This window comes from Choloepus didactylus, chromosome 16, assembly GCF_015220235.1.
Source record: "Choloepus didactylus isolate mChoDid1 chromosome 16, mChoDid1.pri, whole genome shotgun sequence".
Classification (NCBI taxonomy): Eukaryota; Metazoa; Chordata; class Mammalia; order Pilosa; family Megalonychidae; genus Choloepus; species Choloepus didactylus.
Window position 1 is genome coordinate 30,689,505 of NC_051322.1, and position 25,561 is coordinate 30,715,065.

Below are 25,561 nucleotides of genomic sequence, written 5' to 3' on the forward strand. Positions count from 1 at the left end.
GGTGGCAGAGCCGGAAGCTGGCTGTTGATCATATCATCTAGGTGGATCACTTACTGACTTTCAAAGGAAATTGAAATTGGGATTTTTGTATATTCTTTACATTTTTTATAATGTTCTTTACATTTGCCACTTTATAGTTTTGAAAATTTTCTTATATCCATTAACTTGAATCTTCCACAACAGCCTTGTAGGGCATAAATGCCTTGATTGAGGTAAACATCTTTAAAATTCCTGCAAACTTGTCAAACACATTCATTTCAGACTCATTGTATGTGAGCATAGGTAATAGAGGAATGTTATCTGAATACTTTAAGTTATTAGTTTCATTTTCATAATCTAAGAATTGTGGGTTTTGATGTTGAAATATAATTGATAATGGCTCTGGTGCAAAAGCAACAAGTCTGAATGTAGTGTTAGGTCCATTTTATATTGGGATCAAAGACTCTCTCCAAGGAAAGAGAACTGCAGACTTACTGTGTACAAGTCTGAAACCCCAGTAGCTCTCTATGTGCAAAAAGAATTCTGATAAGCATTGAAAAAGAAACACTTCATTATAGAGAATTTCAAACTTAACACAGCTCTAGAGAGAATAGTGTAATGTAATTACATATACCCATCCCCATCTATTATCAGTTCACAGCCAGACTTGATTCATCTGTACAGCTCTCACTTTGCTTTTCCCCACTGGATTATTTTGAAGCAAATCTAAAACATCATATAACTCATCTGTAAATATTTCAGTATGTATCTCTAAAAAATACTTTTTCCTAAACAACCAAATGTCCTTATCACAAAAAAAAATGATTTTACTTGAGTGTTCAGTTTGATTTTTCAAATATTAATCCAAATAAGATCCATATGCTGCATTTAATATGTCCCTTAAGTGTCTTAATTAATAGGTTCCATTTCTTTTTCAAAACTTGTTTTTTGAAATTTGAAATTGAAATTTCAGAATTTTCCACAAGCTAATCTTTGCTGATTGCATCTTCATGATGCTAATATGTCCTTTTGCCCCCTTTATTTTCTGTAAAATAGTAGTAAAATTTGAAAGCTTGATTAGTATTCACATTTTCTTATAGGATATCTGGCTGTCTTTTTGTAATACTGGAAGCCATTAATTCATCAGAGGTTGTGAAATGGAGATATTCTCATACTATCATTCCTTCTGTATTAACTGGAATACTAAAAAGGGAAACTCCCCTCACCAACTGTTTAGTTACCTTGCGATACTTTATACAGGAAAGTTAGCATAAATGTTTGATTCCTTACTGATTAGTTCTCAAAACAAGTTGGTTCCCTAGCATCCTCTAAGAGCCCACCCTCCCCTCCCCACCCCCTTCAGAAAAAGGTAAAACTGAGGATTGTCTCTTTTGCGTTATCCGTTTGTATGACTTGGGTGCTTATTGAGTCATGAGATGTTGCCCATCTGTCTGGTAGCTTTAGTTTCCTGTCTCATGGGTGAGTTGGAGAGTTGAGAGAGTGCATGGAGTAGCCCTGTAAAACCCAGTGGAATGAATACAAACTTTGGGCCCAAGAAAGCCTGAATTCCTGTCTCGGTGTTGACAGCTTCCCAGCTACATGACCCCGGCAAACTACTTGACCTTTCTGAGCCTAAGTCTTCCCATACAGATTACACAAGTTAATAATATGTATCTCAAAATTTCAGATGTGATAAGGGGCCCAGTCCAGCTCCTGGGTCATAATGGATACCTGGGAAATAGTAACTTTTACCAAGGTTTTAGAGAATACACCATTCCTTGCCAGCCTCAAAACAGAGTTGTCTTGCTGAAGGATGATGGTGCCCTGTCCTGGAGTGCTTTGAAAAATCTGACCATTGTGGAAGGGAAGTGAGTAGAGCAAGGTCTCTGCTGAGATGATGTTAGTGATCTCCCTGTCTCCCTTTCTGGGAAGGAGCATGTGCCTTTAGCTCACTTGATGGGGTCTCTTCCTGAGAGTCATTTAAGCCTGGTTGGACCCTGGCCTTGGCATGTTACATGCTCTGAGAGGCCCTCCGGAGGCACCCAACACACCAGTTACATTTTCCCCTGCAGAGAGGTGTATATGTGATATGTTGGTTGCTTTATACACTTTAAACCCTAAAAGAAAAATTATATATTGAGCCCCAGCAGAAGACTGTAGGGCCCTGGAGTGTCAAGGACCTTTGGGGACAAGGAGTCCAACATTCTCCTTTCACAGGAGAGAAAACTGAAACCTTTACTCTTTCATGCACTCAAATATTTCTGAATGCCTCCCATGTGCTGGGCGCTGGTATAGGTGCTGGAGACACCCTGCTGAAGTGGGCACACGATGCCTGCTCTCATGGAAGCAGCTGGTAATTGCACATGGTTAAGGGAAACAAGAGGGGGGTGCAGGGGCCTGGGAGAGCATGTGACCGGAGGGGCTCCCCCAGCCTAGGGGTCAGGGGAGACCTTCCTGAGGGAAGGACAGATGTGCTGAGACCAGAGGGAAGAGGAGGATCTACGCAAAGAGAGCTGCAGGAAGAGTATGAAACCTGAGCGGGGGCAGGGAGAACACAGGGCTTCTGAGAAGGAGAAAGGAGTTCAGGGCTGTCAGAGGCTGGGGCTGAGGGGGACGGTGATGAGAGGCAGGGCCGGGCCAAATCTTGCAAAGCCTTGTGAGCCATGCTGAGGATTTTAACTTTATTTCCAAGAGCAGTGAAGCCACTGAAGCATTTAGACAAGACACTATGATAGATTACATTTTAGAAGAACCAGCCCGGCGATGAGTGGAGAATTGGCAGTAGGAGACAAGTGAGCGTGGGAGCAGGGAGGCCTGCTGAGACGCAGTTGCAGTTGTCCAGGAAAGAGATGATGGTGATGTGCTGTGACAGTCAGGGCAGAGAAGTAGAAAGATGTGCAGCACATTTGGGACCTTGCCTCAGACATACTTGGAGGGTGAACAGATGTATAGAGTGCAGGCCAATCCTACAGCTTCTCTAGGACAGAGCTAGGCTGAGATTTCTGTGAATGAAATGGTTGACTGACTCAAGGCCTCTCTCTACTCATCCCCAAATAGGAACAGTGATGGTTTTCCTTATCAAGGCTTAACAGAGACCATTTTCATGAATATTTATTATAGGTCAACTTTTTTGATGTTTTAAGCAGTAGTGATTTGCTTTCAGCTATTCTGTTGGCTTTATTAACAATAGATGCTAACTGAGCATTTTGTAATTTGGGGATGTCAGGAGATACTAATAGATCTGTTGATTCTGTTTGGGTGGATGGGTGTTGAGAGTGGGTTGGGATTTTAGATTTTCTTTTGACCTCTTTACACCTCAAATTTCCTAGATAACTGAGAAATTATATGGGATATGTATAGGCTTTTAATTTTAAACTTGTTTTGAAATATTTTCAAACTTACAGGACAGTTTCAAAAATAATTCCAAGAGAACCCACCAACCCCGCTACCTGGATCCACCAATTTTGCCGCCTTTGCCATATCATTTTATCTCTCCACCAGTCTGTCAGTCCATCTGTCTGTCTCTTCATCTATTTGTCTATCAGTCAATCTACTCTCTGAATGCTTTAATGTATGTTGTATATATCATACTCCTTGAACGCTAGTATTGCCATGTACATTTCCTAAGAACAAGGTTATTATTCACTTATGTATCAACCTTAAGTGCAGTTATCAAGCCTAAGAAATTTAACACGGGTATAAAGTTTACAATCTATATTCCAATTTTTTCATATGCCCCAATAATATCTTTTTGAGCCTCCTCTCCTCCCTTGTTAGATCCTGCTCAGGATCAGATATTACATTTAGTTGTCATTGTCTCTTCAGTCACTTGCTCTTTTTTTTTTTTATTGTGGAAACATATGCAACCTAAACTTTCCCACCTTATCCATGCCCAAGCATACCATTCCAAGGGTTTAATCACATTCATTATGTTGCAGTAGCTTTACCACCTTCCATTAGTAAAACTTTCCCATTTTTCCAGACAGAAGCCCCATGACCATTGTACATTAACTCCACTCCCTCTGGCTTGCCTAGGCAACCTGTAATCTAATTTCTAGCTCTATGAGCTTGCATATTCTCTGATATTTTCTTTGTAGTTATCATGGGGCTTAAATTTAACATCCTGGATCTGTACTAGTCTCGTTTGCTTTGATACCAACTTCGATACTGTGCAAGAACTATGTCCCTATACCCCTCTGTCCTCTGACCTTTATGTACTTCTTGTCACAAATTACATGTTTATGTATTGAGCCAGAAACCACTGATTTCTCATTATATTTTCTTTATTTGCCTTTATAGATCCTGTAGGAAGTAAAAAGTGGAATCACAAACCAAAAATACAATAGTACTGGCGTTTATGTTTACCCCTGTCATTACCCTTACTGGAGATCTTTAGTCATACAGCTTTATCTATTGTCTTTTCCTTTCAACTGGCAGAACTCCCTTGAGCATCTCTTGTAGGGTGGGTAAGGGTGATGGAGACCCTCTTCTTTTGTTTATCTGGGAATGTCTTATTTCTTCCTTACTTTTGTAAGACAGTCTGCCAGATTTACAGTTCTTGGTTGGCAGTTTTTTGCTTTCAGCACTTTAAATATGTCATCTCACTGCTTTTTTGCCTGCATGGTTTCTGATGAGAAATTGGAATTTAATTTCAATAAGGCTGGCCTGTATATTACATGTTGCTTCTCTCTTGTGGCTTTCAGAATTTTCTCTTTATCTTTGATTTGATGGTTTGATTTTAATATGCTATGACATGTCTCTATTTGGGTCTATCCTGTTTGGAGATTGTTGAGCATCTTGCATGTGTATATTCAGGTCTTTCATTAAATATGGTAAGTTTTCGTCCATTATTTCTGTAGCTATTCTTTCTGCGCCTTTCTACTCCTTCTGGGACTCCAGAATGTGTGTATTGCTCAGGCTCTGTTCAGCACTTTTCTTCATCTTTTCTTCCTTCTGTTCCTAGTCTGAATGATTTCAATTATCTTATCTTCAAGTTCTCTGATTCTTTCGTCTGCCAGCTCCAATCTGCTGTTGAACCCCTTTGGGGAATTTTTAATTTCTGTTACTGTGGTCTTCAGTTCTGTTTGGTTCCTTTTCATAATTTCCATCTCTATATTGATATTCTCTTTGTTTTCATCTGTCATTTTCCTGATTTTCTTTCTTTTCTGTGTTTTCCTTTAGCTCCTTAGGCATATTTAGGACTATTTTGTAAGTCTTTGGTATGTGCCAGGTGTGGTCTTCCTCACTGATGGTTTCTAATGTTTTAATTTTCTCCTTTGCCTGGGCTGTTGCTTCCTATTTCTTTGTATGTTTTGCAATCTTTTGTTGAAGCCTGGTCATTTTGATATCTTAAAGTATTGTTGCTGGAATTCAGACTCTCGATGTCTTTTCCTTAGGCTTGTATCCAGCTAATGTTGTAAAAAAGCTTTTCTTGAATGCCAGGAACTAATGTAAAAGAAAGAGAGAGAGAAGGAAAGATAGAAAACACCTTTCCTGGAACTTGCAGATTGTCCTGTATGAGTGCTCTTCTTCGGGGGTTATCCATACAGTGAGTTTAGAGAATAGCTCCAGGCCAAAGCTTAGGGACCTCCTTATCCTTATCTTCCTGATCCTTTCTGTGTTTGTCTTGTCTTGGGCTTGCACATGTGGTCCTGGGAATTCCCCCAGTTTACGTGGAAAGTCCCTTCTTCCCTTCTTCCTGTTCCCAGGCACTGTACTTTTCATTCTGCAGCCAGCCAGCCCTTGCCCCAGGCAGCCGCTTGCCTGTTCTTCCTGTGTTCTGTAGCGGAGCCCTTTGAGCTGCATTCTACAGGCAGGGCAGGTGCTGGGGCAGTGAGGATGTGACAGTGTCCTGGTTCAGCTCCTCAGGCCATCACCAGGCAGCCTGGGCCAGACATACATGTTCCCAGTATGTATGTGGGGGTCACACTGCCCCCTTTGGAACTGGGACCAGGATCTGCCGTGGGAGTGCAGGGTGGCTCCACGCCAAGCTGGTGAGGGGTAGGGAGGGGGCAGCCAGGGTGCCACGAGATCCGACAGCCTTTAACTAGTCTTTTTCTTGATTCCGTACTAGCCTTGGCACTACAGTCCCCTAACTGTTTTCTGGAGCTTTGAGAAAGATGTTTCTGCTAGTTCCTGCTGGTTGTTGAAAGCTTCTAGGGGTGGGTGGAGCAGAGCTCTGAAGCATCTCACTCTGCATCTTATTCAGGGCAGGGTATATAGTGAATATTTTTTAACTGTTTTTACCACCTAAAAAATGGAGATGTGTAAAGGAGGTTAAATTATTCATATATTCATTACCGGTCCATTAGCAGTGTGATGTTTTATAAAATGTGAACATTTATCCAGCAAGGCCAGTCATTTAGTCATTCATTTTTAAAAATTGTATAGTTTTTAATCATTTTTTATTGTTAACTATAACATATATACATAAGAAGTGATAACTTTCCAAGTGCAATTTAACAAGTAGAGAGCAAATTTCAAAAAATATTATAGGTTACAGTTCCACAGTTTCAGTTATTTCCATATTATGAAATATAACATATATGCAAAAAGGTAATGTCTTTCAAAGTATGATTTAACAAGTAGATATATAGGAAATTTCCAAAGTTGTTATGAGTTATATTACCATGTGTTCTAGTTTACTAAAGCTGCCGGAATGCAAAACACCAGAGATGGATTGGCTTTTATAAAAGGGGATTTATTTGGTTACCCAGTTACAGTCTTAAGGCCATAAAGTGTCCAAGGTAACACATCAGCAATCGGGTACCTTCACTGGCGGATGGCCAGTGGTGTCCAGAAAACCTCTGTTAGCTGGGAAGGCACATGGCTGGCTTCTGCTTTCAAGTTCTGGTTTCAAAATGGCTTTCTCCCAGGACATTCCTCTCTAGGCTGCAGTTCCTCAAAAATGTCACTCTTAGTTGCACTTGGGATATTTGTCCTCTCTTAGCTTCTCTGGAGCAAGAGTCTGCTTTCAATGGCCATCTTCAAACTGTCTCTCATCTGCAGCTTCTGTGCTTCTTCAAAGTGTCCCTCTTGGCTGTACTAGCTTGCTCCTTCTGTCTGATCTTATGTAGTGCTCCAGTAATTTAATTCAGACCCACCCTGAATGGGTGGGCCAACACCTCCATGGAAATTATCCAGAGTCATCATCCACAATTGGGTGGGGCACATCTCCATGGAAATGCTCAAAGAACTGCAATCTAATTAACACTGATAGATCTGCCCACACAAGATTACATCAAAGATAATGGCATTTGGGGGGACATAATACGTTCAAACTGACACACCATGGTTTCAGTAATTTGTGTAGTATTTTGAACCGTGTCCCTGCTGCTGCATAAGAAATGTTTTTGAGAAGGTGATGGCTTCCTGATTTGTCCTAGGGTCAGGGTGTGGAGGGGCAGGTGTTGATGTGTGGTCTGTTTCTAGGAAGTACCACTGATCAGTTGGGAATAACATTTGACTTCAGTCAAGGAGACCTGATCAAGTACATGAGAGTTTGTTTTTCTCACAAAAAGTGCAGAGCTAGTGGTTACTGGCATTGGTTGAGTGGCTTAAGGATGTCAGAGCTGAGATTCCTGTGATGCTCTCAGGGTTTCCCTCATGGTCCCAAGATGATTGCTGTGGCCCTGGTAGTCATGTCATGTGCATTCCAGGCAGTAAGAAAGAGGGCAACAGGAGGGATAATACAGGAACCTTCTAGCTGCATTGTGCCCCTTTAAGAGCCCACTCATCAACTCGTCACTCTCTTTGGCCATCCTTGGGAATAAAGGGGGCTGGAGAAGGAAGCTTTTTATCTTTTTTTTTTTTTTTTTTTTTTTTTTTTTTTTTTTTTTTTTAAGTTTTGCCCATTTTCACTCCAATAACAGAGATGTCCTGTAAGTAAGGAAGAGAGAGAGAGAATGGGGCTAGTTGTGTGACTGACAGATGCTGCCTTAAACATACGATCTGGAGATAAAGAAAGCCCTCCCTCTTTGTTCTGTACAGGCCATTGGAAATGCTAAAACGACTCGCAATGATAACAGCAGCCGCTTTGGAAAGTACATTCAGATTGGCTTTGATAAGAGGTACCACATCATTGGGGCCAACATGAGGACCTACCTGTTGGAAAAGTCCCGAGTGGTCTTTCAGGTGAGTGGTATGACTTGAGCCTTCTGTATGTTGTCCCCATAGACAGGGTCCTTGTTGCTTCCTGCCCCACTCTTGTGCCCAAAGAGCATGTCACCTTTTGAGCCTAGATTTGGATGTACTTGTTTCTTTGGGTTTCTTTCTTTTCTTTCATCAATAAATATTCAATCAAATGGGATAGGCATTAGGCCTCAAAAATCTTTTATCCAGTATTGTTATTTTTAAATGGGGTATTGTTGTTAGATTCAATCAACAAACAGATATTGAGTGACTTGCAAGTGCTAGCTCTGTGCTAGACCCCAAAGTTACAGTAAAGAATAAGACAGTCCTTTTCCTCACAGAGTTTAAATCTTAGTTGGAATGTCATGGACACATGGTTTCAGCCTTATCCAGGAACCTTCTTATTTGATAGCTTACTTTTTAAAAAAAATCATGCTTGACCATCTACTTGGTTTCCTTTCAAATGGAGTTCCCACTTCTCACTGGTCCCCATTCTTCATTGCTCTCCACCCTCTGTGCGCACCTCCTACCCCCTCCTTCCCGTCTGCTCTCTCTGCGGCCCTTCTACCCCTGTCCCTGGCCTTGGGTGCTGGTCAGTGCACCCTGTAAGCCGGAGAGCTGCCCTCCTCCAGCAGCCAGCTCCCGTTGACCTCTGGTCCCCGAACTAAGACGATGGCACATGTCATGGTCGGAGCCTGCCGCACCCTCCTTCTTCCCTTGGGGTAAATGGCTGCCCACTTATCACATTGTGGCTGCCTTCGGAGGAGATATCAAAATTGCCTCAGCTATTTGTTTCTTGGTGATGCCTGTTTCTGTGCTGATGCTTAGCAAACATCTAATGAAGTTTTAACCAGCCTTTTTTTCCCCCAGCGTTTCTCTCCTCTTCACAGGTTTGGTTTGACAACCCCAAATGCTTCATTTCACAGTAGCACCCAACACCCTGTGTGGGGCTGTGGGTCGGCGTGCCTGTTGTGGCTCTAGCCAGACTCTTCCCTGAGGACCCCTGAGCTTTCCTCTTCCTTTGCCCACTTCATTCAGACCACCTGTAGTCTCTCCTTCCCCAGACCATTCAGCTAGTTTAAGGTGTGTCCATTCATGAGTGTCCAAATGAAACTTTCAAGACTACTCTAGCCTGTCGTAACGGGAAAGGGCACAGCTTTTACTTCTAGTCCCCCAAAGGAGAAAGGGAGCCCACAGCAGAGAACTTCAACTGCAGACCATTAGCCAAGCAGCAGGGAAATCTGAATAAATGTTGATTGACACCCCCCCCCCATTTGTTGGATAGCAGTGAGTCCTACATAGAAGAAAAAGTAAAATACCTTGGGTGCGCAAGTTTATTTCAACAGGTAAAAATCCCCAGGTTGGAAGAAGGACCCATAATAGTGAATGAAAAACCTGGAGGTGGGAATGAGAAGGTGGCAGAGGTGCAGAGGCGAGTGTTGGGAAGAGCAGTGGGCTTGGCCTCCCCCACCCAGAGCACACTGGGGTTAGAGTGGGTGAGGAGCCATCCTGGGGGGGTCACTGCTATAAAACTGTTTAACTTTTTTCCTCCAGGCAGACGACGAGAGGAATTACCACATATTTTACCAGCTCTGTGCTGCTGCCAGTCTTCCAGAATTTAAAGAGCTCTCACTAAGTAAGCAAGTAGATGCACCCCTGTCCTCGGGCATAGCTGCTGCTCCAGTGGGCGGGTGGCACAGCTGGGGGGCTCTGAGAGTAGGAATACTCTCTACCCAAAGCTCTCCCTTGTGGGGTCCTGTCTCGCCTCTACCCCTGACCTGGGCATGCCACCACGAGCTCCCTGAACCTTGGCTGCCCAGTTAGTAAAGTAGGGTTAATTGTACCCAGACTACCTGCCAAAGAAGATGCAGAAAAGTGTTTTGTAGTACATATAAGGTTTTCCATGCATTATTATTTTGAAAGGTATGTTTCCAGTTTAAGTACCATAAGAAATGTCCTAACCACTAGGATGTAGAGATTTATCGAATGCCCCTCACTTAATTGTGGCCAATGTGTTTTGTGTTATGTTTAAGGATTGTGATCCCTCCCTCCCCCCCCCCCCAAAAAAAAGAGAAAAAGAACGAAGGGGTGGGATAAAGCAGGGATAAAGTGTGGGTGGCTGGCAAAAGATATCAATAAAGCATGGGCATTGCTACAGAAGATAAGAGGAGGGCTTAAAATAGTGATGCTATGGGCTGCTGAGCCTTGGCTGGGCCAGCAGTGCTAGCTCATCTCTGTTGAACAGGTGTGAAGGCTTATAGCCCACCCACACTTGAGCATTTGGAGGGAGGGAAATGGAGCAACAAAAAGTCTCTCTCAACTGGGGCCAATGGGATGAGTCACCCCGTGTGTTATTCACATCAGATACAAAGGCAGCCTTTCCGTGGGCTGGCATCACCCTTTGTTTCCTCTGGGACTGTTTGCTGGGGGTGTTGGCAGGGGGTGTTAGCTTCGTTTGCCTGAGGCTGTTGACAGGGAGCCAGTGGAGTTGAGAGCCAGGGCTAAGCAAGTATAGCCAGCTAGCTTTGGTTCTGGGCGTCAGAGGGGCACTGCACCTCTCCTTGGGGCCTGGAGCCTGTTCTCCTGAATGCAGGGGCTTCCTAAAGGAGCTTTGACTGGCACCTGCTGCCAAGTCCTCAGAGCTGTCTCCTGTCAGAAGTGTGTGATGAAGGCAAGCCTGGGGCCAAGCAGCATCCTGGTGACTATTTTTGGGATATGTGTGGGGAGGTCCAGTTGTAGCAGATGGTGTGAAGAGCTGGGTCTCTAGACAGAGGTTGGTTGGTCTTTGTGCTGCTGTGAGAGAAATAGACTTCTGAGCTTTGCTGTCCCTCACCCAAACCAGGCCCCCCTCTAACTGCTCCAGGCAGTTACCGTACAGGGCGAGGGCTGTGCTGGGTGAGGCACAGCTGAAGGGGGTCAGAAGGGTCCTCTAGGAAGCAGTATTTAAATTGAGGCCTAAAAGAGGACACTCTGGATGACATGCATTATTTGGTTTTGTGCTGTTCTCAAGTTGTTCAGTGCTTGTAAGTCTGATTCTCCCAGTAATAAGGAATGGATGATACCTTCTAGGCAGAGATGTGGAGCAGTCCCCATGGGTGACCCTGCCCTGAGCTGGTGCCTTGTGGCTCTGCTTTGAGGCCCAAAGGGCAGGCCACGTAAAGAAACTGTTTTCTTTCCCAGAGGAGACATTGGCCCACCTGGGTTTTTCAGAGTCAACCTAAAGGAGATGAAATTTTGTTTCTAATGTGAATTGTATAGGAAATAAAAGCGGTCATTACCTGTCTGTCTGTGTCTGGACCATTTTGTTCCAAATGGAAATATAAGGTAATAGGGAAGAAATCCTCCTAATTATTTTGCTCCTAAGTGGGTGTGTTGAGGTGAAAAATTACTTTTCCTGATTACGTACCTCTTTGAGGTACAGACTCCCTGGCTGGAGCATTGAAAGAGACCTAGTTTGATCAGTTTTTTGCATTCTTTTGCCTACTTGTGCCGTCTGTAAGCCTCTTGAAGTGGTGCGAAGAGTCTTTCATAAGCTCTTGTGTCTTGGCATGAGGCTGTCTTTGCCTGTCTTCGGCATTGTGGGTGGGTTGACTGTGAGCCCTGAAGCTTAGAGATCAATTCCACTGATAACTCTGATTGAGTAGTTGGAAAAATCAAATCAGTGAGGGGCTAGCCAGTGGCTCCTGCAAGACCCCTTGGCCGAGTGTGAGTTTTGTGCATTTATCTGAGAATGGAAGGAATAGATTTTCATCCTGTCGTCCACATGCCTCCTTTGTCCCATTGTTGATGGCCTCTCATGTTCAAAATGACCTCATGATGGGAGTTAAAAAAAACTCCAAAGGCTAATCTGTTACATAGGAAAGCCACATAGGTGCGAAGGGCCCATTTTCCCTTAAATACAGCTTACATGTAATGAGGAACAAATTCCCTTTTTCTTTTCCACTTCCATAGGTGCCTTAATAGTTTTGTAAACAGCCTCTCTGACCTTGCACAGGACCAAGCAGCACACGCCTTGGCTGGGACGGTGCAGGGCTCTGATTACAGGCCTCGCATCCTCCCTCAGTCTGCATACTGCCTGATCTGCTATCTGCCTAGTGGGCCAGTTAATGGTAGATTTTGTGATATATTTCTCCTTGGGAATACTTAGTAACGAGAGAGAGACCCAAGCGGGAGGAGGGAGTGGTTAGTGAAGGCTTCGTGGGCCGGGAAGGAGCAGTGAGATCCCAGCAGGGAAACAGGATGCAAAAGACTGCTTCCTACTCAGACACCTCCTTATTCCACGGTTCTGGAGAGGGATGTTAAAAGAGGTTATTGCAGGCCTTAAAGCAGATGAAAAGGTGATGATAATCTTGATTAGATTCAAGTCATTTGGTAGAGAACACTGCGCCCTGACCCAGGTGGCCGCTGCAGTTGACAGGCCTCAGCCTGAAGAGGTTACCGGCTGGGCCTGGGCTTGGGAAGCAGCAGCAGGGAAAGTGGAGTAGTTGGTTGGACTTAGAACACCGAGCAATGGGGCCCTGGCTGTTGACAGCGAAGGGGGTTTGATAGGTGCTGAAGATGCCTTCCTTCCCCCCAGACGGGAGTTTAGTTTCCTCCTGTGGAGTCTCGTGTGACTACCTTTCTGCTGTGTTCAGCTAACACTGCTGATAAGTTAGGTTTTGTTACGGCCAAATCCTGGGATGTTGCAGGTAAACAACCATCTCCACAATAGGGGGATCAAGTAAGTACTGGGATCCCAGGCCTGGCCAAACCCTGGGTACCACCTTAAAAGCCCTATGTTTTCTCTGTTTGCCTGTTTGAGAAATGGGAATAAATTCTACATTAAGTCTTTTTCATGTGAACACTGTGAAAATCACCAAATGATATACTTTGAAAGGTGAATTAAAGGCAAGTAAAGAATTGGTGCTTTTATTAAGCCTTTGAAACTGTTTTATTGCTCCATGCCAGAGCTTGCAGGATGGTTAGGTATGAAAGTGCTACATCTGCTATCTACACACGGACGTAACATAGTTTTCTTGATAAAAATTCACTTCCACTGTCACTGTCAATGGCACAGAACTGAAATTCTTCCTCTCCCAGTCCCAGTGCCTCACCCTCCAGCCACCAGAGGGTTAGTTACTCCTCGAGGGAGCGTCCCTCATAAAATACAACTGAAATTCTGTTCATTCCCATGGGGAGTATAGTTTGGTGGTTAGCGCTCAGGCCATGCAGTCAGCCTGGAGTTTAGGGCTTTGTTCTGCCACTTCCTAGCCAGCCTGGCAAAGTGTGCCTGATAGGCAGAGGAGTCGGCAAAATTCAGTATGCCTCGGAGCGTGGGATGCGAGGTGGAGAGTGAGGAGAGATGAAGGAGAGGTGGGCAGGGACCATGCATGGGCAGTGGGAAGGCCTGATGAATGACAATAAGGAAACTTGTGCATCTGGAACATAGAGATGGGGAAGGAAGCAACAAGCCGTGAGTCTGGAGTGGCAGGAGGAGGCCACTTCACCAAAGGTCCAGGAGGGTATTTAAGGTGTTAGACCTTTGTCTAAGGACAGTGGGGGCAGGAGCAGGAAGAAGGAGGTGGATTTGGAGGGACAGGAGCAAGGGCAAGCAGACTGGTGTAGTCTTTTGGCACAGTGCTCAGGCAACAGATGCTGAAGGCTGGACCCAGGGCAGGGGCTGTCAGGATGGAGAAAGGAAAGAGACCTAGGAAATTCTTAGAAGATCGAATTGGGAGTCATGGTGCTGAAGGGGGAATGGAAATTGCAATGAAGTTGCATCCTAGGCACATTTAACTTCTGTGCATTCAACCATACGTGCTCAGGCCAAGAGAAAACAATTTAACTGGTGTTTTCAGAGGAAGAAGAAAACCATCCGGTGTCCATTTTAGCATCTTGTCAACATCAAATGTTGTACACTTAAAAATGTGAAATACTGGACACAGGGGTATTATATTTGATTTTCAAGGGTAATTTTTTTACTTGGAATTGTTGCCTTAATTGCTGACTTCCAAGCCCAAGCCCAGCCCCCTCCTAAGGGCTGATTCTACCATCCTCTCTGTCATGCAGGTAGTCCCCAGGGCTCGCTGCATTTTTCCCTCTGCTAAAGTTGGTTCTGAATTCTAAGTCACAACCTGGGCCCCCTCCGTACCTGCTGCTGTCCCCAAGGTTGTTACCAAAAGGCTGACTGAAGAGGGATTAAGCTGGGGGATGAGAGCAAACATGCACGGATCTCAGCCTGCATTCATCCATGTGCCTAAGTAGTTCAAGTGTGCCCCAACTTTGTAAAATCAATGAAGCAACCATGTCAACTTGGGCAAATCACTGTCCCTCATTTGTCAAATGAGATTGTCAGGCTAACTTTATCTAATGTAATGGAGGTCTGATTCTAGGGTGAGTATGTGTTTTACTTGTGTATATCAGATCCTATTTTGAAACAGATCTGTGGTGAATCCTAATGAAATTAAGCCATTTGTGACTTACTTTTCTATTATGTTAACGTGCTTTTTGCATACTGATTTACTGTAATTACAGCAACATATTCTATTGGTGAGTGTAATTTTCTGTCTCGTGCTATTTTGCCTGCTCTCCCATTTGCCTTTATGGGAAAAATCATTTTGAAGAACTGCACTTCCAGCTGGGAGTAAAATTTGGTCTGGGGACTAAGGGAATATAAGTCCTCATAGGTCGATGAAGATGGCTTTTTCATGTCTTCTGCTTACCACAGCATGCGCTGAGGACTTTTTCTATACATCACAAGGAGGAGACACATTCATTGAGGGGATAGATGATGCTGAGGACTTTGAGAAGACTCGACAAGCCTTCACACTCCTCGGTAAGGAACTTCTGGACAGGGGAAAATAGGCCTGGAGGGGTGACTTCATGGAGAGGAGCAAAGCAAAGCATTCTCCCACTTTGCTTGCCAGTCTTCATGAGCTAACAACGATGCCCTCTTGCCCTTAGTGAATGTCTTCCTGTTCTCTCCCTCCATTCCATTGCTAAGGTTTAAAAGCTTAAGGTTTGGAGCTTTGTTGACTTTTCTTTACAATAGAGGTATGAGAGTCAGTCTTCCAGGCATTGCTAAATATGCCTTTGACTCCCTCTGGCCATTAAAGCCAGTGGAGGAAAACCAAGTATATCCATGTCTTCTCGTGCTGCGGTCTGGGTTTAGAGGCAGTGTGCTGTAGTGTAAAGAACATTCCACTGGGACCAAGCCACCTGTGTGCCACAGTCATGCGACCAGTCAGAAGTAGATTGGATAAGAATGGTAGCTTTGTCACACATACAGCTGTTACTTGTGTTAGCTCTGTTTCTGTACAGAGCTTAACCATGGAATCCTTAAAACAAGAAGGTTTCTCTGTCCTTCTTTAGGGGCAGAAGGGTTGAGTAGAGCTGGAGGAAGTTGTCCCCCTCCCTTGCCAGTTTTGGGGAATAAGAGACCTGGAGTGATAAGGTGCATGGTGAACCTTTCTTAACTGAGAAATTGAGTGGTAAATTTGTGAGGCCTGCAACTGAAAAAAGGAAAGCTTGGGCAATCAGCCTGAACCCAAGATGAGGCTCAGAAGATATGCCCTTGTGTTTTCCCAGTCCCTTCCCTGACAGAATCAGAACGTTTGGCTTCTGAGCCATGTGACTAACCCAGAGCAGTGTTTCTTAGGTTCTTTTGTGAGAAGCAGGGAGGTTTTGTCCCTCTGATCTGTGTACGAGGAGAAAACCAGGACCTCGTCTGCTGAAATCCAAGTGCCCTTCAGTTCTCTGGATAACTGGTGGATAAATAAGGTTTGTCTTTTGCACCCGTGAAATATAGTGAGGAGCCAGAAATCACAAAGGCTATTCCAACAGAGAAAAATTAGCAGTTGTTAACCAGAGCAGCAGGGGCTGTTAAAGGGGAAAAAGAGGACTGTAACGGATCAAGAAGTCTCAGGTGCAAAGGAACAGGTGGTGTTTCCAGTGTGATGAAGAGCAGACAATAAATGAACTGTTAAGGGGGAGCCCTCCTGTATTAACCCTAGGACTTAGATTTCCGCCACTTCTCAGAAGATCTGGCCACCACAAGCAGGAAGCCTGCTGGAGGTGAGGAAATGTGCCAGAGGGTGTGGGCCAGTGCTGATCTAAGTAGCCTGCAGTTGCCCCTGGCTGCAGACAGGGCAGAGCTGCTCAGAAGCAGCTGCTGGTGGATTCAGCATGGCCTGGGAGAGTGGGGGTGGGGGGTGGCTGGAGCTCATCAGCCAGGTTGCTGGGCTCCCTCTGTGAATAAAGGTAATTAAGGACCAGAACAAGGAAGGGGAGTATCTTCCTGCTCTTGGCATCTTGCAAGGCCACTCCAGCGCCCTCTGTTGATGAAGTTTGACATTGCACCAGTTGGCAAAGGAGGAAGGGTTACAGGGTCCAGCTCCAGTGTCATAAAGCGGGGAGAAGGGATTTGAAGCTCTTGAAGCTCAGTAAGTTGATAACTGGCACCCCTGATTTACCCAGCATCACATGCCGGTCTTGCTCTCCAGAGTTGGGGAACAAGATTGGAGGAGACTTGATGTTGAGCAGGATAACATTCTGCCTAGTTTGTCAGGTATTTGAATGATGCATGTAGTTTTGTAGACATTTGCAAATACTTGCAATTGTGTAACAGTCACTGATTCAGTCATTCCATCACTCGTGTTTTGAGCACCTGCTAAGTGCCAGGCACTGTTTCAAGTACGGGGCTATAATGAGGAAGCAGAAATCCCTGCTTGGTGGGGAGTCGTCATGTTATTATTATTTTTTTTTTTGAAAACTTTATGTAACAAAAAATAAATCCATGCCCTCATGGAGCTTACATGGCAGTAGTTCTTTAACATTATTAAAGTCTAGAGTTAATCTTGTGTGGTTCATGCTTGGGTTGTCCACTTTGTGGATTATCTGGGGAAATTTTTGATCCTAGAGTGATACATCTTTGCACCTCCCATTTATACACATCGTTGACTTTTTTTTTTTGCCTGAGTAAAGTATTGCCATAAAAAATGGTAACTGCAGCTGGGCAGGAATTTGGGGGAATAATTGTATTTCTTAAACTGAGTTGGTTGGTTGACTGGTGTTCATTATATATTGTTGCCTTTTAAATAAGTCTGAGATATTTTGTAATTTAAACAGAAATGATGCCTTAGAGCTTGCTATAGGGATTATCCATGCCTTTGATTGATGAGGGCCAATAAATTTAACAGGAAGTATACAGTTGTCCTGGGATTGATGTGCATAGCGAGCAACATCTCCCCATCTGGGAATGTCCAAGAACCAACTGGCCACAGCCCCTGTAATAGCTCTCCCAGGAAAAAATTCTCTTCTTCCTCCCCTGTTGACACTTGGGGTTTGTGTCACAGATGTTTGCTGGATATTTTGTTGGGAGAAAAACAACTGCAGATAAATGACTGTTCTTACTAAACCCATAACAGCATCCGTGAAGTATTTGGTTGAAATGAAGTTCGAAATGAGTCTGCCTGATTGCTGCCTTTCCTTTGCTCTTTGAGAAATTAAAATAGTGGTGTGACCCATCTGGTTTGATCAGGGCAATCAGAGTGAGGATATTTCCCTTTTGGTCCTGGGAGCCCCTTTGCCCTCTGAGCTGTTACTGTGAGTGTTATTACTTGGGGAAGAGCCTGGATCATTTTAGGAATCATTGGCCCAGAAAGGAAAAAATGAAACCTCATTTTTTTTAAGTCCTTAAAAAAGGTAAAATGTCCTTTCAATCCTACCATGATTATTGAGTGTCATACCTTCTATTATTTTTTTTTTAGGAGTGAGAGAATCCCATCAGATAAGCATTTTTAAGATAATTGCTTCTATCTTGCACCTTGGAAATGTGGAGATTCAGGCTGAACGCGATGGTGATTCCTGTAGTATATCAGTAAGTTGCACACCAGCCCCAGAGGTAAAATGTATACAATTTACTGTGTTCTTACAGTTTTATACAACTTAAATGTGTCTTTACACTTAGAGGACACCCATAGGTTATTTATTCTTACCAGTAATGGTTTCTGTTCATTTGCTGATAATTTTTTGAAACAATGAATCCTTTTCAAATCAGCTGCCATCAGATTTTTGTCACTGAGGGCAGGGAATTTGGTAGCTATTCAATAAATTCTTTCTGATGGGTTGATTTTCCAAGTACCCTGAGGTACATGGAATTCTACAAAATGTCAATCCTTTGGGTACTTCTGGGCGCTGAACTGAGGTCTGCCCTGCAGGGTTTGAAGGAGTGTGGGACATCCTCCTTGGTGGTTCTCAAAGAACCTTACAGTCTGATTAGGTAGAGAAGATCTACACTTGCCAAGATTTTGACAGTACAAGGCAGAATAATAAATGAGATATCTTTGTGAAAGTACTGCAGACTGTAAAGTGGTACATAAATGCTCATGACATTATTTTCCTTGTGCCTGATACGTGGTAGATAAAAACGTCCAAGTGGATGGTTGGACAGTTGGGTAAGTACTGTAGACAGCCGTTGTTCCGTCCTGTCTGGTATTTAATGGTGTCAGGTGAGGCTAAAACTGATATTCTAACCTTGAATAAATGAATCCACTGGTGCTTATTATTTACATCTTTTGTGCCTTTTATGGCTGGGCCCTGGAGAAGTGTAAAGTATGATTCTTCTTGCCAAGGACCTTAGTATTTAAATAACCAGATGCTGGGAAAAGACAGAAGGTAATACTAGAGAATATAAAACATGCCACTCTCAAGCTGATGTGTTTTCAATTGAGCAGTCATTTGATCCCTAGAATTAGGGATTATCAGAAGTTCATAGGAAATTAGAGGAAGAACTGAACTGGAGCTGACATCCAGCAAAGCTCATCACCTCTCCTTCCTACCCCACTCCCTTACCCTTACCCCATATATTTTCCCTAAAAGAGAAATGGGTTTGGGTTTGAAAGGTCCCCCAGACCCATCAGGCCTGCCACTCTCCTCTGCTTGGACCTGTAGCCTTATGAGGATTGGGAAGCCTGGTCCCAGTGTGAAAGGAGAGGAATGTTGGATCTGGGCAGTGCTAGGTGCCTCTGGGGTATTTTCTGACATCTGACATGTGTGTTCCTATTTATATGTTGGGGCGGGGTGGGGGGTTGGGCAAAGGGGCTGGTAACTGCAGAGCCATGGGAGAGATCAGGCATGCGGGAGAGGATCTGTGGCTTGGCCAGGAATGGCAGATGAGCCTCTAGCACAGACCCAACATAATCCCCTAATTTGGTTCTTTAAGCCCAATGAAGTTTTACCCCTGACATCTTTCCCCTAATGAGAAGGGTGTTAGAAGGCGAGTGTCTCCCCACCCTTCCCACACCTCAGTAAGTGTCCCGTGGTTCCTTACTGCCACCATGTTTTGCCTGGTATTCAGGGCAGGTGTGATTAGGAATACTTGCATTGACAACTCCTGGTTCAGACTGGTGAGATGCAGGGAGGATGAGAAACGTTCCCTCAGCCTCCATTTTGCCCATGACCCCACCCCCTTTCTTGGCCCCGCTTCTTCTCACTGTCACATCCTGGTCACATCCCCCCCATCACAAACACTTAAGGCACTATGCACCTGTCCTCCATGGTGTTTAGCATAGCTGTCATGTTACATTTATTGTGTGATTATTTGCTGCAGTTCTTTTGTCCTCGTGAAACTCTGAGCTCTTTGAGGGCGAAATGTTTTTTACTTATTATTGTATCACCAGCACCTTGCACAGTGTGCAGCCCCTGGTGGGCCCTCAGTAAAGAGAAGGACGGATGCTGGAGGCTCTGTGGGCCACAGGGGTGATGCACAGGTAATGAGAAGGGTCCAGAAATCTGAGAACTTGGAGGAGGTTGATGGTGAGGCACAGAACTAGGGCCAGTAAGCTGGGGGTAGGACGGGGGTCAGTGCCTCTGTGGAAAGCCAGGGGCGTGTGTCTGTAAGGATAGGGTCTGTCTGATCTTATAGCTGATTTCCAAACCCAGCCTCTGAGGGGATGCTCCGGTGGGAAGGCAAGTGAATGATTAATCCCTGTTTCCCTCCATCTCTCCCCAAACTCGAAGACCATGACTGTTATGCTTTTCCACCCCACCTCTCATGGGGCACCTGCCCACTTAGTATTTGTGTAGAGACTGAATGAGACGGGAATGGCAGGAAGAATGGACAGAAGCCACAAGTGGTTGTGTAGAAAGGGAGGAGGGAGGATGCCTGACAGATAGAGGCCTCTTAATAGCAGGAAGTCCCAGACTGTTTTTGAACACAGGTGTAGGATCTAGGCTACCCTTATTTTGTTCTCCAGTTAGTGGCTGCATAGGGAACTAATTGTGAGTGAGAACTCTCGAGTCAGGACTGCCCGGTTTCAAATCCTGGTTCTGCTACCTGTTGGATATGCCTTTCAGCAAGTTTCTTAACCTTTCTAGGTCTGTTTCCTCGTCTGCAGAGTATGGATTATCTTACTACCTCAAAGTGGTAGTGTGAGAATTCAATAAAAACTGCAATGAAAGATCTTAGCATAGAGCCCCTACTGATTGAGTCCTTGACTCTTATCATTGTTGCTGTCATTAGAGCTAAAAGGACCTTAAGATCATCTCTTCCAACCCTCTCTCTGACTTACAGAGGAGGACAGACTATGACCCAGAGAAGAGGGGAAACTCTTTCTCTAAGTCATAATGAAAGTTAATGGCAAAGCCAAGATAGGATCCATCCAGCGTCCTTCCCCCACACCACTGCCAGCCTTGCTTCTTCAACTGGACTTCAACTTCTGCCTTGAGCTGAGGATTTCCTCCACTCACCCTGATGTCCCCCCCCTCACTGCTCCCCACCATTGGTGCCTAGCACAGTGCTGGGCACACAGTGTACACTTGAGAAATGCTTCATTGAACGGCTGGCTCTGAAAATCCCTCTCTCAAATGAATTTTGGTTTACTTCTCAGGCACATAGTGCGGGCCTCCTACTGGAAAGGCTTGCTGTCCATAAGCAGTGTGCATTCTGCTTGATAGTTTTTATTTTTAATTAAAGCATGAAAATGTGTTCCATGATTGCCAGTGTTACCTTGGTGATGCAACACCATGCAATTACTTGGACACCAGGGGCAATTTGTTTCTTGAAGTTGGCAGTATGTTTCCATAAAACTAATCTGCTCCCTATGATGCTGGCTATTTTTCATGGATTTGGCATCATTTAATTAAGCTTAAATGTAATTGTGTGATGTTAAATCAGTTTCAGTTAACACATTTAATCAACACTCAGAATTGGGTAACAGAGGAGCGAGCCCCACCCCGCCACAGTGGATGGGAACCTGTCCCTGGGATGATTATCAAACAATCCCCTAACTCTTCTCCCAAGCTTCCTAGCCTTGAGATCCTTTCTCCACTGCCCTCACTGTGTGCAGCTCCTGGGCAGCAAGAGAACATGTGGGCAGGCCTCTGATGGCCGTGTTTGCTGCTAGCAGGCCATTTAAATGTCAGGGGATCTAGCTGCAGTCCTGTGCCTAGTAATTAAGAATTTCTTAGAAATGGGTCAGATTAATAAGTTGGACAGTTGCCACCTCTGAACCTGTTGCCTGCCAAGCAGTATCCAGGCATTTAACTTGATCACATATGGCTTTACATTTGGGGAGGGGGAGGCTTCCTGGGAATGGGTGCAAAGTAAAAGGCTGCTGGCCAGGGGAGGTGGCATGGAAACCCTCCCTGCCCAGTGAGTGTGCAAAGACAGTGGCCTCTTCCATACCCGCCCGTCCAAACCAAGCTGATTCTCTCCAGGGCTGGAGTCGGGAGCTCTGGGCCAGAAGGCAGAGTGCTTCACTTAGCTTCATTTTCCTCATCTGAAAATTAAGGGAGGTTGGATTAGAATGATGGTTTCCAAAGTGTTTTCCTGGGAACCTTAAACTTGACAGTTTCTTAGGAAAATAAGGGTTCTTTTGGTCAAATAAGTTCAGGAAATGCTGCAAAAGATATTTGTCTCTTGGTGCTGACAAGGAAAATTAAAAAACCAGCTCAGCTTTGTTTAACCTGGTGTCATCCCTGGTGAATTCCCTGTATTGAAGAATTAATGTTCTTTCTAACTGCTGTTCCATATACCATGCTCTGGAGAAACACTGGCCTTAATGATTTTGGAGGGTCTTTCCTACAGACACTGTTATTTTATAATTGTGTTTGTTTTGAGTAGATGAATTTTAAATATGTGTAGGAAAAAAAAAGTCCTGGGGATATGGTGTTAAGGAAGGGAAGGTATAGTTATCTGAGTTAATTTTCATTGAACAAGCCCTCATTTAAGTCTTACAAGGCAGCCTCATCAGAAAATGAGCTGCCCCACGAGCAATTTAGGGCCGTTAGCAGGAGGTTCGTCATTGTTCTAAAGGGTTCCCTTTCCACCTAAGGGCGAATAAGCTCTCCAGCAGGCTCTCGGCTGTGTCATCAGCCTTCCCAGGTGGATTTAGACAAGGGAATGAGTAACGGGCAAGAGGCACCTCTGAGGCTGAGCAGATTTTCTGTGGGGTGCCTTGAGTGGGCAGCACGGATCATCCAAGAGACTGACACATTCTGGTTGGGGGAATAAGACAATAATTTGATTATCCAGTGACAAAAGGGCCACAGGTTGTAATCGGGACTTTGGATAATTGAGAGGCAAGACTCGAATGTAGCTCCAGGAGGCAGCTGGGTGCATTGGACCAGAGCCGTAGAAAAACCCTCTTCTCCAAAGTGATTCCCATGTGTCCCACCCACACAGAGGAGACTAATTGATCTAGTCCATCCCTATTGCTTTACAGAAGGGGAAACTGAAGCCAAAGGGAGGGAAGTGACAATGCCTTTGAAGGTCCTTTTCAACCTTAGGAGCCTGTGCCTCGTTTCTGAGCATGAAGCTGGTTAGCCTAGGTTCTAGCCAAAGGTGACACGTATAAGTGAAAAATTCTAAGACAGAGAACAGAACTTCTTTCTGGACTGTGGTTGAACATTGCACATGGTACTCTGCAGATGGAAACTGTTTACATTCTGGTGTGAACCTGCTGCCTTCTGGCTCCTTACTCTTAATGGATTATCCTTTCCTGAGCTATTAATTCTCATTCTCTTCCCTTCATTTGGGGAATCCTCTCCTACCAATGATACAGCAGCTGCTTGGCAATGGAAGGGGTGACAGGAACCAGGAAAAGTAGAGGGTTTTTTTTTTTTTAAAGCCCTGATAATTTGGTCATTAGCAAGTATAATGATCAGTTTGAGCAACACTGTTTGGGCTGTAACTGTCATCTCTACTTAGCAGGTGCAAGAATGTGGGTGAGAAGCTGGAGAAGTGTCTAGGAATGAAATGGGGTTCTGGAGTGCTGGGTATGCCTTGAGCTTGTTTTCTGAGGCAGGATGGCGTAAGGACATGGTGGTGGGCTTGCCTTCCGACCCCCATCCTGAACCCATCTCCTCCCCATGTCTTCCCAGCCTCAGGATGAGCACCTCAACAACTTCTGCCGACTCCTGGGGGTGGAGCACAGTCAGATGGAGCACTGGCTGTGCCACCGCAAGCTGGTCACCACCTCGGAGACCTATGTCAAGACCATGTCCTTGCAGCAGGTGATCAACGCGCGTAACGCCTTGGCCAAGCACATCTATGCCCAGTTGTTTGGCTGGATTGTGGAGCACATCAACAAGGCCCTGCACACCTCCCTCAAGCAGCATTCCTTCATCGGGGTCTTGGACATCTACGGGTAGGCCTGCCACCCCACCCTCCAGCCTTTCACTCCCCCTGTGGGTCATTAGTATCTTGTCAGTAGTCTTTTAGAGCCAGCAAAGGCCTTGGCTGTCTTCCCAGTGGTTCTCAACCAGGATAGAACCACCCCTGTAAGGGGGTTTGAAATGCATGGTGGCATTCAACACAGTGACTGGGATCACTGCTGGCATCTTGGGGCCAGAGGCTAAGGATTTTAAATGTCCTGGAAGATGGAGGACAGTCCCAAGGAAGAATGGACCCTATCAAAACACATGTAGGCTTTGAGAAACCCAGTGGGCATTCGTTTTTACAACTAGGAAACTGAGACCCAGAGAGAGAAATGACTTACTTACCCAACATCATTCAGGAAGTATGTGAAAAATAGAACTTAAATTCGGGCTTTTTATCTCTCCGTCTTGTTTTATTTTGGTTTACCCTGAGACTCTTTAACTTTCTTGTCAGTCAAGTTGATTATTTTAATACTGTAATTTTGCCCAGTGCTTCGTATGTCTATGCGGTATGTGGTCATTCTTGATGCTTCTTTTCCTTCCAGAATTCTAGCCTAATTGAAAGAACTAGTGTTTATAAAACACATTTTTTGCAGGGAGAGGAAGCGTGGCATGGTGGGAAGTGCACTTAAGTAGGAGTTGGGAGTCTGGATTTTCTTCTCAGTGCTGTCGTGAACTAGCCCCTCCCTGTCCTTAGATTTCATAGCTCAACATGAAGTTTGGAGCCAGAGTCTGAGATTCTTTTCAGATCATTCTAAAATCACTTGGAATTATTTGAACTGGGTTGCAACCTCCCTCGCACATTTTTTTTTTCTTTACCAATGTCCTGCTGTCTCTAAGCTAATAATAGGTGAAATCCTCCTGGATTTTTGAAGTATAAAAGCTATGGCTTCTGTCTTAAAATAGAAATGTGGACTGATAGAAGTGCAAAGTAGTAAGAACAGTGATGCTATAGAGAAAACAACTGCTTAGTGGGCTGGAGCTCAGCTGAGACTGACTTTACATTGAGGCTAGAGTGAAAGAAAATCCCCTCTAGAAGCAGACGCTTGCCCGTGCACAAAGATACTGTGCTAATTTCAACTCTGGTGCTCTTGCTGATCTTTGGGTTTCAAATCAAATCATATCACATGCCATGGAGGGAAAGAATGAAGAATAAAACTTGATTTCTGGCATCAAAAAGGTCTCAGAAACATTCTGAGAAGTTCAATCATAAGTAACAGAAGAGACAACTGAAGAAATTGTAGAAGGGTCAATTTGACAGTCCAGATACTTAGTTCTGTAAAGTTGCAAGGAAGAAGAGAGCATACATGTTTGCATAGTCAGGTGAAAGCTTTATGCAGGTGGTGAGGTTTGAACTAGATCTTTTAAAGAGGGAGTAAAATATGGAAAAAGCCAAATGTGGAGAGGAAGACTCATGGCTGAAGAGGAGCAAAGAGTGGTAGAGATTCACCCTAGAAAGTTGGAGATTGCACTGCCCCAGGGTGCTTCCATTTGAGCTGAGTGACCAGCTGGACACTTCTCCTTTTGGTCTATTGAGGGCCTACTTTGTGCTCGGCTCATTCTAGCTGCTTTTGGAAGCACATAGAACAGTCTGTGCTCTCTGGGAACTTACTGTCTAGTTGTCAGTAATTCATTCTGCAGTGTGGTTCTGCCTACTATGAGTCTTTTCAGGTAATTGGGTTTCCCAAGGTACTCGGAGAAACCCAGGCTACAGAATCTGACCTGATTCCCTGAATCTACCTGTGGAAGAATCTATTTTTACTGAGGTTTTGATTTGGGAAGATTAACATGTGAACTCTTATTGTTAATGACATAT

General features: G+C 44.5%; 1 protein-coding gene across 3 annotated transcripts in view; it reads left to right on the top strand.

Moving 5' to 3' along the window:
- Positions 1 to 25,561, top strand: part of MYO5B (myosin VB) — a 413,295-nt gene that overhangs the window by 249,123 nt on the left and 138,611 nt on the right. For 2 of the 3 annotated variants that reach the window (XM_037805481.1, XM_037805482.1), the window contains exons 6-10: positions 7,969 to 8,112; positions 9,664 to 9,745; positions 14,816 to 14,923; positions 17,856 to 17,965; positions 23,470 to 23,735. In XM_037805481.1, coding sequence (XP_037661409.1) covers positions 7,969 to 8,112; positions 9,664 to 9,745; positions 14,816 to 14,923; positions 17,856 to 17,965; positions 23,470 to 23,735 — 710 coding nt within the window. Of the gene's footprint in view, positions 1 to 7,968; positions 8,113 to 9,663; positions 9,746 to 10,779; positions 10,808 to 14,815; positions 14,924 to 17,855; positions 17,966 to 23,469; positions 23,736 to 25,561 lie in introns of those variants that run through there. The other variant, XM_037805483.1, reaches the window with a different exon arrangement.